This window comes from Carassius auratus, chromosome 32, assembly GCF_003368295.1.
Source record: "Carassius auratus strain Wakin chromosome 32, ASM336829v1, whole genome shotgun sequence".
In the NCBI taxonomy this organism is placed as follows: domain Eukaryota; kingdom Metazoa; phylum Chordata; class Actinopteri; order Cypriniformes; family Cyprinidae; genus Carassius; species Carassius auratus.
The window spans coordinates 1,944,520-1,964,107 of record NC_039274.1 but is presented as its reverse complement, the minus strand read 5'-3'; the positions used below and the strand labels follow the sequence as shown (position 1 = coordinate 1,964,107).

At 38.2% G+C, this 19,588-nt stretch overlaps 2 protein-coding genes across 2 annotated transcripts in view; both read right to left on the bottom strand.

Moving 5' to 3' along the window:
• Positions 1-5,164: 5,164 nt before the first annotated feature.
• On the bottom strand, positions 5,165-7,785 carry LOC113052465 (QRFP-like peptide receptor). Its single transcript, XM_026216893.1, has 2 exons — positions 7,624-7,785; positions 5,165-7,123 (listed from the first exon to the last, which is right to left on the bottom strand). Exon 2 carries the CDS (start codon positions 6,784-6,786, stop codon positions 5,452-5,454), a length of 1,335 nt encoding a protein of 444 aa, XP_026072678.1. The 5' UTR covers positions 6,787-7,123; positions 7,624-7,785; the 3' UTR covers positions 5,165-5,451.
• Positions 7,786-10,582: 2,797 nt separating this feature from the next.
• Positions 10,583-19,588, bottom strand: part of LOC113051316 (protein tweety homolog 3-like) — a 29,538-nt gene continuing 20,532 nt past the window's right edge. The window contains exons 12-15 of the mRNA XM_026214934.1: positions 18,914-19,050; positions 16,571-16,750; positions 16,024-16,099; positions 10,583-13,626 (exon numbers count right to left, since the gene is read on the bottom strand). Coding sequence (XP_026070719.1) covers positions 13,453-13,626; positions 16,024-16,099; positions 16,571-16,750; positions 18,914-19,050 — 567 coding nt within the window. The 3' untranslated portion in view covers positions 10,583-13,452. The remainder of the gene's footprint in view (positions 13,627-16,023; positions 16,100-16,570; positions 16,751-18,913; positions 19,051-19,588) is intronic.

Below are 19,588 nucleotides of genomic sequence, written 5' to 3'. Positions count from 1 at the left end.
CGGTCACACTAGACTTTAAACGTGCAAAATTATTTCGGACGCCGCTACGAATATGGGCGGGAGCAAGATAAAACGGTCTCTCTTCAATTATCACAACATAAATTAATATGTGCTTGTACGATGTCTTTTGGAATTGCGTCGAAAGCGGCTTATTATTGTACTCTCTGTATCTCTCTCTATATAAATACATACACCCTAAGCAATAAAAAATTATAAAACGTCCTCATTCAAATGTACCATCTGTTCCTGTTTCCACTGACACTGCGGGCCATGCAGCTTCTTTTTTTATTTTTTTATATATATAATCTTTTAAATATGTATTATATAAAATAGGACGCTGCACTACAGCTAAAGTTATATAGCGCTTCCTTCATTTTTGAATTTCTGTACAGAGAGGTCACGCCAGTGACGTACCGATCTTCTACTGGTCCCACATCTTCACATGATGCAAATTCGCAGGTCAGAGTTCACCAAACTTGAACTTTGGAACAAATCATAGACAGTAAAAGAAATGGACACAGCGACCCCATTGGATTCAACGAAGACAAGTGAAGTCAATTAGAAACACGAACTTCCTGGGGGTCGAGCGTACTGCGCAGACTCAAACTGAACTTGGTGACGTAGATGTCATGTGAGCAACCTGTCTGACAATTGTAAGTCTTCTAATAGCTGTGACAAGAGAAATCTGAATCACCCAACAGATCTTGCAGAGAAGGTGAGCGTGAACAGGAGCAATTTTGGTAAGTGTTCTGATTAATTATCTCCCTTGACTTTATGCCTCCACGTCCCCCCGATAGCCTCATAGACAGTAAAAGATTGTCTGCGAGCTTCTCCTCCTGTCCATACGGTAATTTATCTACTGTGCGACAGAGTCGCAGGTTATGACGCAATCGTTAGCCTATTTCTTACAAAAACTGCTTCTATGGGACCATAACGTAAGATGCAAGGTAATGGAGCCTTTTATACATTTTTGTGTTTCTTTAGAAATAATTAATGGACAAATGGAGTCTTTAAACGCCTCAGATGTAAAGTTATTCGCTGTCAAAGTGGCGCCAAAATTAATTGGAGTCAATGGAATGCTAACAGCAGGTGGGGGTCCACTAGCCAATGGTGGCGCCCAGGGCTGCTTCAATAAGATATAAAACCCTGCCCCCCTGATTGAAATGCGAAATTTTTCGCATGAGCTTGTGTTTCCGGTCTGACGCATTCGAATGCGTATGAATGGAAGTCAATGGAACAAAAGTGCAGTGTGACCACCCCATTAAGGCTGCATCCGAAAACTTAGGCAGGTGATTTGTTGCCTTGCTGTCTAATCAGGCAATGACTTTGCAGACAGCGTTTTTGCCTGAAGGCACCTTATGAAACGAATTTCGGACAGGCTTCTGAGCCAGTATAATGGTTAAATGATCACCATGTGACCCTCCAGGACAATCAAAAATGGGCAAAAAGGGAGGAGCTACTTGATGAGGCCATGCACATCTAGCACGACGACAGTGTCAGCAGTGGCAATCCACCTGTCACTCAAGTGACCACACCCTTAATTATGCAGAACTTTAAGGCTTAATATAATTTAAACGGATGAGTTTCACAAAAAATTCACCCTCCTCACAGTTGTCATGAAGGGCAAAATTTGCTATTTAGACCAAAATCTTTTTTTGCACCAGGCTATAACCATGTTTTTTTCTTCTGTAAAGACTGACTCCCTTTTGCAGCCAGCCTCAAGCGGCCAGTCGATGAATTGCAGTTTTAGTCACTTCCTTATTGGCCTCAGGAGAGAGAGCGAGAGGTTATAGGCCTACACGTCAACATGTACACACACTGTTTAATGACACCATGCATTTTTTCAGAAACTAGACAGTATGTAAATGTGCAGATGATCATATACAATATATGTATGCAAAAAATGCACCAACTGTATAATAAAAATAATGTCTACTGCCAAATTTTCTCTTTAGGCAATAATAAAATCTGGTCAAGCCTGCATAATGCTTAAACCAGAAACCCACAGAACACATTAACACTGAAACTGTGAGCCAGGACCCATCACCCAGCATCTGATGCTCTTTTATCTTCTATACGAATGGGAGCAAATCACTCATGCATGTTCCAGCATCCAGTGTCAAACCTTCCCAGAAGCTGTTAAAGCAGCAAAGGGAGGTACAGTTATCTATTAACACCAATGGTTTTTAAATAGCATTTTTAACAAGCAAATATGGGTGTGGAGTTTGGGTGTTCACATACTTTTGGACGTGTTTATATCCACTGTAAATACACACAGCTATATACTAAAAATTAAACATTCATATCTCTTGCGCTAAATGTCACAATCAATCTACACAGAGACTGCGCTGATGAAGATGAACTCATTGATAATGTATGAAAGCACCAGCTCAGGACTGCTAGCTTGCAAAATTCTCACACATCGTCATTATTTTCAAGATGCAATATGTATGTGCATGTTTTATCACTAAATTTAATTGATAAAAAAGAAAGAAAACCAATAACACTCACTGATAACTCAATATGTACTCCTGTTCAGCTGCTTGTTAATGCAAATATCCAATCGGTCATTCACATGGTAGCAGCTATAATTCTCACAGGCTCACCAAAACTGGACAATAGAATGCTGACAAAAAGGTTGATTAGTCTGGAACAGCATGAAAAATGGATCCATTCTGCCTTTTATCGACAAGGCTGCTGCTGGAGCTGTAATGCTGTGGGGATTATTTTTAGTACCAACTGAGCATCGTTTAAAAACCACAGTCTACCTAAGAATTGTTACTGACCATGTTCATCCCTTATGACCACAGTGCAACCATCTTGTGATGGCTACTTCCAGATGGACAACCTGTGTGTATATATACCACATAACAACGTTTACAGAATCACTTCATGGATTTTTTTGAAAGCTACTGTATTTACAAACTCCATAGTTTGATTCATGCTCCTTTGGTGTATTTTTGTGCTCTTAGTAGTACTTAATTTTGTGGGCATCAGTGACAGTACTGAGTTCAAAGATCTCAGGTATACTAAGAATATTATATCAAAGTGAGATACTGTCAACTGTATAACATTCTGGCAGTGGAGATGCAGTTATTTTTAGGTTTATATAATTAAATAATGTGAGCATGACAAAAATAGATCACTGTTGCACTTTCAAGGTTGAATGGAGGCTTGAGATCAGGACCTAAGGACGGTATGAATTTACAAACCACAATAGACTGGAAGATAATTCACATCTTGTAAATGCAATGTTCATGATGCAAGACATTTCTGTGCTAAATAAAGGGATGGTACACTCCAATTAGCTAACAGCATCACAGTTTTATTTCTATGTGAACATGCAATCAGCTATCCACATTCAAGCCGTCAGAATCAATCAAACTACCTGATTGTGCCCAGACTGCACTACAAGGCACTTAAGAGCTTCTGGCTGCTTGTAAGAAAGAGATGAAGAAAGGGAGAGAGGGAAAGAGAAGGACAGGAGTGGTAGAATGAAATGTATTAGTTTATTGTAAGTTCTCCTGACATATAAATTCATGTGCTCTGCAACACATAATGCTTTTATGCTGTTGACTATTGAATTTACATTTAGCAATACATACTTTGCAATGATAAGATGGTGTCTTTTATAGACAAGACACCTCACATATCATAAAGCAGAGAACATTCGTATTTATATTCATATTCGTGGCAAAATAAGTACCTGTATAAATGTGTGTAAAAATAGAGCAGGGAGGTATTATAACAGTAAACAATGTCACCAAACAACAAAATTTATAATTTGTCAGCAAATGACTCAAATATTTGAAACAATGAAATCTGCACATTCATCTGCATCCATCATAGCTGTCAAACTTCTTTTTAGTTACTGTAGCTTCTTGTGCAACTGCTGTTCGAGTCATAAAATATTGAAAGTTTACAAAAGAGGGCATTCCTCAGAATATTCAAGTGCAAAGCCCATTTTTAGGACATTGTGACAGACATCACACAGTGTAGTGCAGAGAAAAGTCAGAGCCTCGTATTTCTTTTCAAAATGTGTGCATGTATATGTATATATATATATATATATATATATATATATATATATATATATATATATATATATATATATATATAGATATATATAGATATAGATATATACATATACATACACACAAAAAAAAGTTTTTGAAAGAAGCATCTTTTGTTCAACAAGGCTGCATTTATTTGCTAAAAAATACATTTAATACATTTTTTACATTTAAATAAATTATAAAATGTTATGTATTATTTCAATGGCAAAGCTGAATTTTCAGCCTCATTACTCCTGTCTTCAGTATCAGATGATCCGTCAGAAATCATTTGAATATGCTGATTTGGTACTCAAGACTTTTCTTATCATCAATGTGGAAAACAGTTGTGCTATTTAATATTTTTGTGGAAAACTCTGATACAATATTTTTCCACTATTCTTTGTTGAATAGAGTAGGATTAATTTAAAACTAAATGTTTTAGTAACAATGCAAGAATTTTTGTAACATTTGATCAGTTTAATGCATCCTTGCTTAATATAATTATCAGTTTCTTTCCCAAAAAAATAAAATCTTACTGACCTCAAACTTTTGAACGGTAGAGTGGTTTAGAATCTGACTTCAGGAAGATAACGGTGAGAAGAGGGTGATGACTTGAGATGCAGATGGTTTCCACATTTAGAAGAGGAGGTGAGAAGCCGTGAGTGTGTTCACAGAAAGACATTTCCATGTGTTTCTTCGCCACAGACAGTAGGTGTGAGTGCGTATGTGTCTGGGTTTCATTCAAATGATCCTTTTAATTAAACCACTCTGCCAGACTTAGGTGCAGCATTTAATGACGTTAAACTTGATTTATCTTAAGACACTGCTCTAGGCAAAACTTAGCAACAGTACTGTATACATTCTGCATTGAACCACTTTATACCATTATGATACAGATTCATATGATGAACCCTTATAAGTTTCAACAGCAAGATATTTATTTCACATAATTAGCACATTTACACCAGATCAAAGCATCATCAACAGATTTACATCTACTCCATCTGGAATATGAAATGTTTAAACACTATGCTGTTAAATAGTTTTAACAAATATAAGGGTTAATAAGAAACTCAGTCCTAACACATGACTGTCCCCTTCCCACGACTTGAGGATTACTGGAAAGAACAGTTAACTAAAATCAGACAGGTTTTCCAAAAAAAATATTGTTTGACATTTTTTTTTACTAAAATCTTGAAAGTTATTTTTCAAAACGTGAAGACACAGTTCACACACAAATGAAAAACCATGTCATCATTTACTCATGTCTTTCCTAATCTGTGTGACTTGAGTAGGTAGTAGATGTTTTTTCTGCAAACTAACCCTTAAATCCAGTTTTCTAGAAGCACAAAACACAAAGCACAACACATCGGAGTGGGAATGTTCATCGGCTCTGCTATGTATCCAGTGTAATCACCTCAGTCATTCCTAAATGGTAAGGCAAGCTCATTGACTCACACTTGCTTGACTGAGTCCACCACATTGACAGATTCAGGTTCCCAGTGTCCTCCCCACAAGAATTGGTTGAGTTTTCCGCGCTCCCATGAGATTTCTCTTGATTCTGCAGGCTGAATATTTTTGGGAGTGAAGCCAGAGCCAGCGCCGAGGCCGGGGATTGGCCGCAGAGGCGCAAACGCAAAGCCTTGGCTGAGCGGTGGAGGTCACCAATGAAGCAGTAGCAGAAAGGGTTGAGAGAAGAGTTAGTGAGGCCCAACCACTGTGCAAAGGGTCTAGTTTGTAGAAGCCAGTCCGGTGGATGGCGTAACTCACGATCCAGCCAAATATCAGTCACATACATTGGCAACCATGACAGAGCAAAGAGCAGCACCAAAGCTGTGACCATACGTGCGATTTGCCTACGCCCCTGCAGCCTTGTTTCATGAAGTGCCTGGGAACGGGGGTCCAACTCTGTGAACCGGCCCTCAGAACCAGTGCTACGCAACCGGCGACATGTGAGGAAAGCTAGAGTGAGATTAAACCCAACGGGTAGGCAGTAGAGGGCACTGAACAGCAGGACGTTGTATGCCTGTCGCAAGCGCGGCTGAGGCCACACCTCTCCACAGACGGGCAGCACGATGGCCAGCCCTTCGATCAAAGCTACATCATCACGCCTGGTAACTATTGCGACTGGCATGCAGATCACAGAGGAGACGAGCCACACGATTGTGACAGAGGCAAGGATGCGTCGACGGGTAAAGTAGGCACGGGACTGTAGCGGCGAGTGAACCGCGTAGTAGCGGCTGATGCTGATGACCGTGATGCTCAGGACGCTGGCGGAAACGGACACAGCTTGCGTGAAAGGCACTGCACGGCACAAGAAGTCCCCGTACACCCATGGCGTATAGATGCGGTGGCCCAGGGTGACAGGCATGCAAACACAAACCACTGCCAGGTCACACACCGCTAAGTTTATCAGCAGGCAACGGGTGGCGCTCGCACCGGACAGTCGCATGCTTCCATGCTGGCCCAGTAGGACTTTGAGGGACATGACATTCCCCAAAAAACCCACAAGGAAGGAAATAGAGTACAGGACAGTCAAGATGATGGTGCCAGGCTCTTGGATGGTGAGGAACAGCTGCCATTCTAAAGCTGCATTATCCTGGAAGAAGAAGGAGCTGTTGAAGAAGCTGGCTGGAGCCGACCTGCTCTTGTTTTCAGGTTCACGCTGAAGGTCCAGTGCCCTTGGAAGGTCGTAGAGCTGGGTTGGTGGCTGTTCTGGGGTCAGATTCATAGTGGTTTTCACGTGACTGAACTACATCATAACTGAACTACACGTTTTAATTTACTTTTCAGGTACCAAAGTTTCCATTCACGCACAAAAACGCTGGAAGACCATGAAGGAAAACAGAAGATCTCAAATCCATTGTTCTTCCCTTCGTCGTTTCACTTATTCAAAACCAATCCACCTCTTCTTCCAAACAGTATTAAATACAGAATACACTTTTATCTTCCCGGACAATAAGAATGACATTAAAAGCATAGAAGACCCTCTTCTTTATCTGCGTACCTCCTCTTCGTTCTTTTGTTTTCTTCATTCACACCTTATGGCAATCTATATCAAGAATGACCTGAAAAAATACACACACATAAATATACACACACATAGGCTACACATCTAGGCACATACTCCTAAAAAGAAGAGAGAAAACTAGTAAAAGCTTTCAAAATCCTTTCATTTAATTATACTTTCAGTGCGTATAAGGGTAGCTGAGATTCCCACATGAAACTGTGCTCATCATGAGCACCTTAACTAAGATTGAAAGGTTTTTGCAGTTTCATGCAGTCATGATAAAAGGTACGGATTCATTAAAACTCTTGCATTTTTTATTTTGTATGCATATACAAATATAATAATGCTAACGAAGGTAAATCCCAGTGAGAATTTAAGATTAACATAAAAAAAGTATAGTGATTCATAAACAGCTTATTAAAACACTAAACTCTTTATTAAAAAGTTAATGCTATCAGTAATACATTTATCTAAAATATACATTTTCAAACTACGACACATTCATCAGTCAACACAGTTAATTTTACGCACAGATGATTCTGGGTAGTGGGTACTTACTTAGATCAAACATTGTATCTTCCAGCGGGTCAAAAGTTAACATATATCCTGCAGGTAAAGGTTAACGTACATTTTCAGCAGATTTCCATTAGATCCAGCGCAGTGATGCTGCGTCAGTTACCTGTTCACGACCTCTGGTAAAGGAGATGAGTTATCGGTTGAGGTTCACTTTGTCTTTTACTGTGTTCGATCGCTGCGCACGGGCGCCCCCTGGCGGCAACATGAAGTCACCGAGACATCCGCCGGTCACCAGCTGTGAATTCCTCCTGTGACCAGCTGACTCTCATTAATTAAATACATCCGTCTGGACACAGTGGACATAGCATATTTTAAATTCAGTAGTGCTTTACATTCCATTTAAATATTGTTTTTTCCTCTACTATAATAAACTTTTTTCATAAAAATAATGTAATGTTGCAAAATACTATATATTGTTAAAAAAGAAGGCTTAGTTTTCTCTACGCAATAATCACTGTCACTGAGAGAGAGAAAAAAGCTCACATTTACTGTACATCTGCACCCGTGCATCGCTGTCTCTTAGTTGATCTGTTAAGTTCATTCTCTAATTCTGTACAACAGTGTTTCTTTCGCCTGTCAGCACATTTCATGTTTCTTCTTCTTCTGAATTCATTATACTGAAGTGTTTCCATTTTCTGGCGCACCATCTGTGCAGGATTTAGCGCTTACTGTAATTTCTCTAGGGCATTATTCGTCTAACCTCTGAGATACACATGCAATTTCAATACACAGCACGGGAACATATTTTATTTTAAACAAACAAAGACTCGAATGAAGTCCTCGGAAACTAAGAAAAGTTCAACTAATTTGGTCTCCCACAATATATAAAAATGATAAACATCAAGACCCCATCAAGTGTTAGCCTCTGCACGACTGTCGTTATAGCCGTGGCAGACCGTCTGCATAAAAAGTGCAAAGTTAGAGGTGCTGGTCATATAATTAGAATACTATAAAAAAGTTCATTTAGCTCACACATTCCATTCAAAAAGTGAAACTTGTATATTATATTCATTCATTACACACAGACCGATATATTTCAAATGTTTATTTCTTTTAATTTTAATGATTATAACTAAGGAAAATCTCAAATTCAGTTTCTCCGAAAATTTGAATATAAGACCAATACAAAGAAAGGATTTTTAGAAATACTGGACAACTGAAAAGCACTGCTCAGGTGTTATGAGAGCCCAGGTTGCTCTGATAGTGGCCTTCAGCTCTTCTGCGTTCTTGGGTCTGGCATATCGCATCTTCCTCTTCACAATACCCCTTAGATTTTCTATGGTGTTAAGGTCAGGTGAGTTTGCTGGCCAATTAAGAACAGGGACATCACGGTCCTTAAACCAGGTACTGGTGGCTTTGGCACTGTGTGCAGGTGCCAAGTCCTGTTGGAAAATGAAATCTGCATCTCCATAAAGTTGGTCAGCAGCAGGAAGCATGAATTGCTCTAAAACTTCCTGGTATTTGGATGTGTTGACCTTGGACCTCATAAAACACAGTGAACCAACACCGGCTGATGACATGGCACCGCAAACCTTCACTGACTGTGGAAACTTTCCACTGGACCTCAAGCAACATGGATTGTGTGCCTCTCCTCTCTTCCTCCAGACTCTGGGACCCTGATATCCAAAGGAAATGCAAAATTGACGTTCATCAGAGAACATAACTTTGGACCATTCAGAAGCAGTCCAGTCCTTTTCGAAGCAAGACATTTCTGTCAAGAGTGGCTTGACGCGACAGCTGAAACCCATGTCTTGCATACGTCTGTGCGTGGTGGTTCTTGAAGCACTGACTCCAGCTGCAGTCCACTCTTTGTGAATCTCCCCCACATTTTTGAATGGGTTTTGTTTTACAATCCTCTCCAGGGTGCGGTTATCCCTATTGCTTGAACACTTTTTTTCAACCACATCTTTTCCTTCCCTTCGCCTCTTGGACATAGAGCTCTGTGAACAGCCAGCCTCTTTTGCAATGACCTTTTGTGTCTTGCCCTCCTTGTGCAAGGTGTCAGTGGTCATCTTTTGGACAACTGTCAAGTCAGCAGTCTTCCCCATGATTGTGTAGCCTACATTAGATTAGACTGAGAGACCATAGAATTAGACTGAGAGACCATTTAAAGTCCTTTGCAGGTGTTTTGAGTTAATTAGCCGATTAGAGTTTGGCACCAGGTGTCTTCAGTATTGAACCTTTTCACAATATTCTAATTTTCTGAGATACTGAATTTGTGATTTTCCTTAGTTGTCAGTTATAAACATAAAAATTGAAATAAACATTTGAAATATATCAGTCTGTGTGTAATGAATGAACATAATATACAAGTTTAACTTTTTGAATGGAATTTGTGAAATAAATCAACTTTTTGATGATATTTTTCTAATTATATGACCAGCACCTGTAATTATCAAATGACTTGTTGTAAAATGTTTTTTTTTAAGTCATATAATATTAATAATTATAATAATTATTATTATTATAATAATTCCACGGGCACCAGTACGATTTTAAATAGGATTTACAAATGATCTAATTTGTTTGAAATTTTAATAGTTTCTGAAAGTTCCAGATGATGATTACATTAGACGTAATGTTAACTTTATACAGTATTGAATGGACAGTATCACATGCATGTTTTCATTAACAAATAAAACGCGTCATCACATCTTTAAAGTAGCTTTAAACCCCAACTCATTTGGTACATGAAAAAGAACAGCCTGGAAATTTTGCTTAATAGATTCTTCAAACGACTTGAGGATAAGCATGATAAAATAATTGTATATTTTGTGTAAACTATCCATTGATATAGTGAAACTATCCCTTTAAATATCAAATCAATACTATAGCAGTATCAATATTCTTTAGTGTTTAGCTTGTTTATAATAGGCTACTATCGTCCTTAACTATTTTGTATATGTACAGCATCCAGGAACAACACACACTTTTAGACTACTTTTCTATATGGCATTTATATTGGTTTATTAACAGCCCAACTGCATTTTTTGTAACATGATCTATTTTTCAAATGTACGTTTGCTCACAGATTTCATGCAGTTTTCAAACAAATAAGTGTACAAATTCTGTTCACGAACTTTGGCATACGTTCATAGCTTATTTCTTTCTCTTTTAAGCATCAAGATTCCAAGGATTCCAAGGTTTTCTTTTTTTTTTCTTCTTGTTTTTCTTCTGTAGGGCATACCTTAATATGCATTGATACCTTGATCGAGTGATTTTCTTTTTTGTCTTCAGGCACTGATGCTCAACACCCTGCACCAGATAAGTTCATTTTAATATTATTAAAACATTGAATCCAGGCTCAGAAAATCATTTTTTCTGACATGTACAACATCTTAATCACAAATGAAAAAACATAAAAAACATGAAAAAATCCATAAGAATTATCAAAACATCAATTTATGATGAATCATTCTTATTCACGTTTAGAAAGGAGTGAGTAGGCTCATTTGTTATAGTCTATACAATAGAAAGCGAACAAGAATACGCTAGAAAAAAAGTGTACATTTACGGAAAGAAAGGTTACTGTATGAAAACATTAAGAAAGGCAGAATATTTCTTCCTCATATTTCCTTCAGTCATGCAACTGCATTATACGGTACAGAGTCATAGATCCAAACATTTGGATTGTAAGTGGTTGAATACATGTAAATACTCTAAAAAGGCTCACATATTTCAGAGCATTTTTACATTGTGTTTATTGAGTGGTAAGGTGCATTTTATCCATTTGTGTTACTATTACTTTTTCTGTAATAGTCAGTGTTTGTGTGAAACATTGTGTTGCATTGATACTTTTTGTGCACAAGTGTTATTCTAGGATTGTAACTTGGTGGTTGCCTGATATTATATTGGTCAAAATCATGTCTGTGCATGATCTTAGAGGTTTAGGGATACAAGCCCTTTCCTGCTGGCATCCAAACACAGCATCCACTTTTGTTACACAAAAAGACAATTCAAACAACAACCAACCTCAATTGACTGAGGGTGTCACAAAGTCATAAAAGATACAGTATTATAGCATTTTCCAGTTTAAAATGACATTTCTACCAGCTAATGTAATCTATGATATTTATTAAAATCAAAATCAAATGAACACCTACGTTCAAGAAAAAACAAGGTGTGATGTTTTGAGAGTGGCATTAGATACCACATCTTACTCATGAGAACATTAGCGCTTGACAGGCGACGTGACAATGTCTAAACACTGTTATGTCAGCCTTATGACACTGGATGCAAGTAAATGAAACCAACAATACTGCACTTGGTAAAGACAGCTAGGTTATCTTACACTACATCCACACAAGTCTTACTTAGTGACTGCATGACCAGGAGGAATTTCCTTAGCTTCATTGTCCCAGTCACATTTTTTTTTTTCCGCAATATTTAGTTTGATCTTTCTTCTGCGGAAAGGTGGTGAAACCACAAAAATCCTGTTATTGGCACAAGTCCAGTGTCCATATTGAAGATCCATCAACACCACAGAGAAGTGTTTCCCCATAATTGCTAAAAAAATACTAATTAAAAGGCGGACCATGGTGAAAATAAAATCCAATTCATTAGGAGAAGAAAAAAAATATATATATACACACCAATCCCCTGGTAAAAAGCCTGGACAACAAGCCTGAACAGAAAAAGATGTACATGTGGGGCAGTGGGGAGGCATTTCTCTTCTTGTCCGATTTTCCTCCGTTTGAAATATTCACATTTAAAGTGTGCACATACACACGAGCACCCACAAGTGTATTCACAAATTCAAGTGATATGTCTACAAAACATACTATTATTTCGTTTCACGATTTTTTTCTTACATATATTCTCCGCTGCAGCTCTAATCCACAGCAAATGTTGCACTGCACTGTTACACAGAAGATCAGTGCACTGACTTTGTAGTGTTAATCATTTAGACATTTTTCCGAGTACAAAAACACTTACTATTTACAAAGAGCAGAGCTTGTGAGTCGGACCGTTTTAAAACACCCTAATTAATGCACAAGGCAAATACGCCACGCGCACAAACACACACCCTTAGTGTGCTGTTTAGTTGTTTCCCTTCTAGAATAAGATACTGAATGTGCATAATGGCTCAAAGGCTTGATGGCTGTCAGTTCACATTGTGGTTCACCATAGATTACACTTGAAATGTAAATACAAAGATTGGCCTTCCGATGAGAGGAACTGCAAGTATATGATCCAGTTAACTAATGAACATTTGTAAACGAGTAAACATCTCTGTTAACATCAAATAGCAATGATAAATACCTAGGATTGTGGCTGTAATAGTAGAATGCTGCCATATTGTCAGGAACTGCAGAGAAAGCACAAAAGCTGCATCTTTGAAACCTTGTTAAACTATATGTAATTTTGCAAAACACTTAAAAATAGAATTAAATGTCAAAGAATGACATTTCTTGCACAGCACGCCAAGAGATTTAAAAACGACAGTGGTACTGTATAAATCATTATCCTGCTGTGATAATGTGTCCTGCAGTCCTTGCCAATATGGCTGCCCTGAGAGAATCTCTGTAAGGGTAGTGAGGGAGCGACTGTGCTGACGACTGAGAGGAGTCCTCCAGATGAGGGCAGTGTAGGTGCTGTGATGATTGGGGGAGTTTAAAATATGGCAGTCTGAATAAAGGTTTAGCAGAATGGAGTCTTTAAGAAGACTGAGTAAGGATGAAGCATGGATGACTGATTCCAATCAGCAAAAGAATTTCTTTACTGGCAAAGGGCTGAAAATTGAGGTGGAGACAAATGTCTTACTTGTAGACCTGACGGCTAGATGGCTATTGATTACGCATTTGATGATAGTTAATGGATGGAGGAGTGGGGTCGGTGGATAGCTGAATTTGGTCGGCTGTTTGGAGCTGAACGGCTGGTTAAATCTGGTCGCATGTTGGGCTCCAGTCCGTTCTGGGATTCTGATGGCCTGGACTGGTCTGGGTGGCTGGTTGCCAGATATTTGGCCCTCATGCTTGAGGTGTACTGCAAAACAGGGTGAGAAAACACGGAAAGGGGGAGGGAAGACACAATCACATCATTTTGAAGAGCTGTATTTACAATACAATCTAAACCTTTTTCCAAGTATGATCGACACAATTATTTAATCAAAGTGAAGAAAGGTTATATCATCTGAATAGGCTTTAGGAGAGAGCCCCAGCTCTTACAAACATGGAAGCACATATAAATATGAACCTCATTCTGTCGTTCTCACTAACTCACTCACATGTGGAACACACAAACTGACAGTCATTTGGACAGCCTGATGGTTCTGTTAAAGTCAAGAGTTACTGTGATGATGCACACTATCATTATAAGAGTCCTTTTCTCCTCACGATCAGCTTTTGAGTGCAAGTTCCATTCGAAAGAGTGCAATAAATGTGAATATTAAAGAAAAGGAGAAAATTTAACACCATGACAAATACAGTAGGAAATGAAAAGAACAGTGAATGAGAACACATATAGATAATGCCGCTATATGTGGGTGAATACTGTTGAGACACTTTACAAAACAGACATGCATGAGGGACGTTTTTCAGTAGAGTGAGAAAGAGACAAAATTCATGCATATTTTCAATCATAAAATCCAGAGAAGGAGAGACTATTCCATTAGATATCAGCTAGGACGGGCACCAAAAAGCAGCATCCTGGACAATGACATTACTGAGAATAAGATTACATCCTTTCAAAGAATCGTGGATTCTTGAGCGGTCTCTCCAGTCTGGAGTTTGAATATGCATGTGTCATGTCCAGGGACCAAAAACACAAAGTCAAAAGGAAAAAAACATTTTGAAAGTGAGACGGAGTGAGAGCGGCGCTTGGAAGAGGTCAAAGTGTTTTTGTTTTCTGAACTCAAACTAATGGGAGAATGAAGGATGTCCCTCGCATGCCAAGTCAGATTAAAAGAGCTGCCCTGCCACTTCAAAAAGAGTACCATGCTCCCTTATTCACTGCGCATGAACCAGGAGAAGCATTCTCCGGTCTTGTCACTGACTATACATGCAATCATGCCAACTTCCAGGATTCTGTAGAGCACTGCAAAACCCACTTCCACATTTATTGGGGAATTATTGAGAAATAAATGCCATCTCAGAATATTCTTCAAAGGAACAGTTTATCCAAAATGCATAATCTATCACTACTTACTCCAAACCCATACAAATGATCTCCTATAGAACATAGAAAAAGAGATTTTTAACAAAATGTCCATGCAGCTCTTTTTCATAAAATGCATATGAAGGGAAATGGACACTGTTAAGCACCAAAAATGATAAACAAATTCCATCAAAATACCCTGGAACTAATCCATACAATCCATGCATTATATTACAAGTCTTCTGAATAGCTTTGTGAGAGAAACAGACCAAAATTTAAGTTGTTATTTGCAGAAACTCTTCCTTTTACATTTAACTACTGTTAGATGCATCAATGTTACATATTGATTCTGAATATTTGAAAGAATTTCAATGCTCATTTTCCACAGCACTGATACACTTGTACAAACTGCGCTTTCTCGCTCTCTCCTCTCTCTGACATCAAGTTGACACACAGTGTTATAATTAAGTACAGTCAGATGTGTTGTGTTTCAGAGCGAAGTGCATCAGTATGTTTTTACATGCTAGCAGCTCATGATCCAGCGTTTTACAGTAAATGAAGCTAACTCCATCTTTGCATGTTCTGTGAGTTTAACATGCAACGTGCTGTTCTTTTTCATAGTCACATAATTTACAACATTTTTGTGGACAGACAATTCTCGTGTTTGTAATAACAATTATACCCCATGATATTAAAAACACATTGCATAACTGCATCTTGCAGTTTTATTTGGGTCTCTTCCTCACATAAAGCTATCATAAGGCTTCACTTCACATAAACAGTGCTTTTTTTAGGTCAGGTTTGGACGTCCTTCCCATTTACATTCATCGTATGGAAAAGAACACTTTTATTTCACATTGAAAGAATAAAATAATCAAATGATGGCACATTTGGCTGGATCTATTTCACCTTGTTGTTTGTGAGGCCTTTTTTTGTGGCAGTTACACAGGGACGACTTGTAATAAGTGTCGCATACAGGCTGCCAAAATGACTTTCAAGACTCTTTACGTGTGTTTGAGTTGACAATGTTTTTCAGTGTTCTAAAACTATTCTAAAAGTGAAGTTTTAAGGTTCTCAAAGCTAGTAATTGCATACTTATCAGTAAGAGGCTTATCACAGTTACATACTTATCACCATAAAGAGCTATAAAACAATTATGTCAAGCATGGGGCAGGGTTTCAAGGAGATCCATTTACTAAAAGAAGAACTGAATGTGTGACACTGTGCTAGAGGCCGTCTGCACATCTACAGACATGTGTGTTTGTGTAAATGTGCTTGTGCACTTACTGACGGCGGGGGGGATTCTCTGCCAATGAGTGGCGTGTTCTCGCACCGAGGGGTCTGAAAGTTAGCATTCTGGCTCCTGCGTCACAAACAAGATACCAGTTACTCCGACTCCCTCTTCATGTGAGGGATTTCCACACGGCGGTGCACTAAACTTTACAAATCTGACAGAAACTTTGAACTGCAGGGTAGGAGTAATACCTAAAGCATTATATTGAATCATATCCACTATATATGTAGAGCACGATAGATATCGCTTGGGTTGTGTCATACAGTATCTATCATATAGTAAAACTCATTGCACAATTATCTACTTCCCATGCCATAAAATGTTTGTTTCTAGACGCCGTTCAGGGGCTTTATATATAATAACTTTAATTAAGAATTAAAACCCATGCAGTATAACAACTGATCTAAAACCTGCAGTAAAGAGAGCAAAGCCCATGCAGTAATCTATGCTAGCGAGCCTATACTAGAGGACCTGTAATACCGGTACGGTCCTTCAAATCCAGCCCATGCATTAGGATGAGGTTAGCATGGCTACACTCACATGTACTCAGTGACTGGTGCGTTGCTGACAGTGTGTGCCGCAGCAGGGAGACTAGCCTCGCTGCCGTAGGTGCTGCTGCCACAGCTGTACAGGCTAGGCATGTGTACGCGGTACAGGTTATCATGCGGCGCTCGCGGCCCGAGTGTGGCTGAAGTCTCATCGCCATCCTCCTCCTCAGACCTTCAGACAAATTAGCACAGGTCAAACACGTGCCCCTGGGTCAGATGGGAGGGGAAAAGGTCTCTCCTCTCACTAGACTTGGTGAAGATCTCTTTTTTTCCAACCATTTTTCACAACATTCCTCATATGACTCTATCTGATGTTTGCCGCTTGCAAATTGACATGCTTCTCGCATTCGTTTTCCCATTCTTCATCCCTGTCGTTTTACAAAGGGGAGTGGATTTTCAAGACTGTGAAAAAATATATTTTAGAATTTTTTTTTTAATATTACTCAAGCTTGAGTCACTGCATGCTTTATATGAAATACTTGCAGTCAGATTAATTGTTATCTTAAAATCCTCAAACTCCACATTTACATCGAAAGTCTACATTATAAGTCTCTCAATACCTTTTAGCCAACTATGTGTGAAAAAAAGAGTCAAAAATCTATCTACTTTAAATCTAAAAATTTTACATAATATTAAAATTATAAAATGTTTATGTAAAATATCAAATACACTACAGTTTAAAGATTGGCTGAAAATGAGAAATTAAGTAATTATTCAGCAAGCACATTTAAATGATCAACAGTGACAGTAAAGACATTTATAATGCTACAAAATACTTATATTCCAAATAAATGCTTTTCTTTAGAACTTTCAATTTCATTCAAAGTGACACTGAAGACTGGAACACTGGCTTCTAAAAAATCACCTTTGCCATCAAAGGAATAAATGACATTTTAGTTATTTTAGATTGCAATAATATTTCATAATATTATCGTTTTTTTATAAAATAAATGCAGCCTCGGTGATTATAAGAGATTTCTTTAAAAGACATTTAAACTCAAACATTTTTGAGCGGTAATGTACATTATTATATTTTATATAATATTGATATAAAAAAAGTTCACTAGGAGTTTCTAATGTACATGAAACTCTCAACTTTTGATTTTAAAAGCCACTTTTAATACAAATGACTTCTAATGACTTAATGAATGATTTAGTTAAACTGATGGAAAAACTAAGCTCAGTCAGTATGGGCAATTATAGAATAAGAGTAAACTTGGCAGTCAGGACACTAAAATGACAACCAAAAAAAAAAAAAAAAGAGGTCTTTTCAGAATGGGGCAGCATCTCATTTTCATGTGCTATGTATTTGCTTTAATACATGTGCACTGTCAATGTAAAAATAAATAAATCAAACCAATCAAATACATAAATAAAGTCAAAACCATCCTTAAGCCATGATGTTAGTCAGAAGCAATGCAACTGAACTCAAAAATAAAAAAAAGTCTTACAAAAACTACTGTGGATTTCCATCGTGTGTCCAATGGATTGTCCTCAGTAACCACTGAACATTCTCTCAGTGATTCAAGTCATGCATTAAATCAACGAACAACCAATATGAATTGGATCTGAAACGTAAGAAAAAGGGGGGAAAAAACAACGCATTTTAAAGGAATAAAATAAGAAAAAGTGGATCTGTGAAAGTGTAGATTTGGATGCCACTTTGATCAAGATATCTTTTCTACATGTAACTCTTAACAGACCTTTTCCAATCCAGCTTGCTCAGTGTGTAATCTACGCAAATGAAGTTTTCACATCACCAATCGTGTTTCACTGATGATGATACTCTCCACAAATGCACATCAGCCTCTCTTGCAGTTTCAAGATTGCTCAAAGGGAGGCAGCGTCTTCCACAGAACTCTCAGTCTGCCTTCGCACAGAATTTGGAATAGGGTCTCTTTGTTCTCCCCTTTTCAGAGATACACAAGTGCTATTACACACAAATGCAACACCGCGAGTCAAATAACTAATTCATCCATCACTGTAATTCAAAATACTCCTTTTCGAAAAGTACTGCTATTTTTCTTTTATACACGGGCTATATTTACACTACAAAACAAGTGTGTCTCTCACACATACTACAGGGCAGTGGGTTTTCCAAATCTATGACACACAGAGGAATGAACGACAAGACAACAGAAGCTACACAGTCATGAGAAGATGAGATTAATATGTGAAAACAGAAGGGACAGATGCCAAAATAAAAGCATTTAACAAACACATGACTGCAGTCAGTTCTCTGTCTATCTACTGGAGCTGCGTTTACATACCTTGCCCTCCTCAACCCACCCCACAACCTTTTTCTTTTAATGTTTTTTGACCCTTGCCCTCTCACCTCTTGCTCTGCCAGGTGTGAGGCACACTGCAAACGATGGAGCTAAACATAAGCGCAGTGACAAATGAGAAGAGGACCAGATAAATGAGCCCCTCCACTCCATCATAACACAGTCCGGTCAGAGCCTGCACATAGTCCTGTCAGACAGAAGAAGAAAAACAATGATGAACAGCCATATGAAAAGTCTTTTCTTGCTTAAGAAGTCTTTCAACACAGTAAAGGAAGAGGCATAAATGCATTTGCACAGGAAGCACATTCATGGAAAGTAATAAATAACAAGTGTTTCTTCAGCTTTGAACAATTTATGTCCCATTTTCTAATACTCTACCGTTCAAAAATTCGGGGTCAGTATCCAGCATGTTTTTGAAAGAAATCTCACAAAGCTCACAGAGGCTGTATTTATTTGATCAAAAGAGTACTGTATATTCAAATTTAGCAGACATTTTTATCCAAAGCGACTTGCAATCGAGGAATACAACATGCAATGATCATAAAGAGGCAAACAAACACAGGAAGTGCTCATAATATAAAGTTTTAGACACTGTTCTTTATAGTTAGCTGGAAGCTTGGGGGGGGGGTTAACAAAAAGGAAAATGAAAGTGAAGTTTTTTTTGTCAGGGATTTCAGCATCTGAGATAGGGGTGGGAAAAAATAGAGTAATATCGTGAAATATTA

Excerpts from the sequence above, each read along its gene's own strand:
- LOC113052465 (XM_026216893.1), bottom strand. The coding sequence starts at position 6,786 with ATGAATCTGACCCCAGAACAGCCACCAACCCAGCTCTACGACCTTCCA.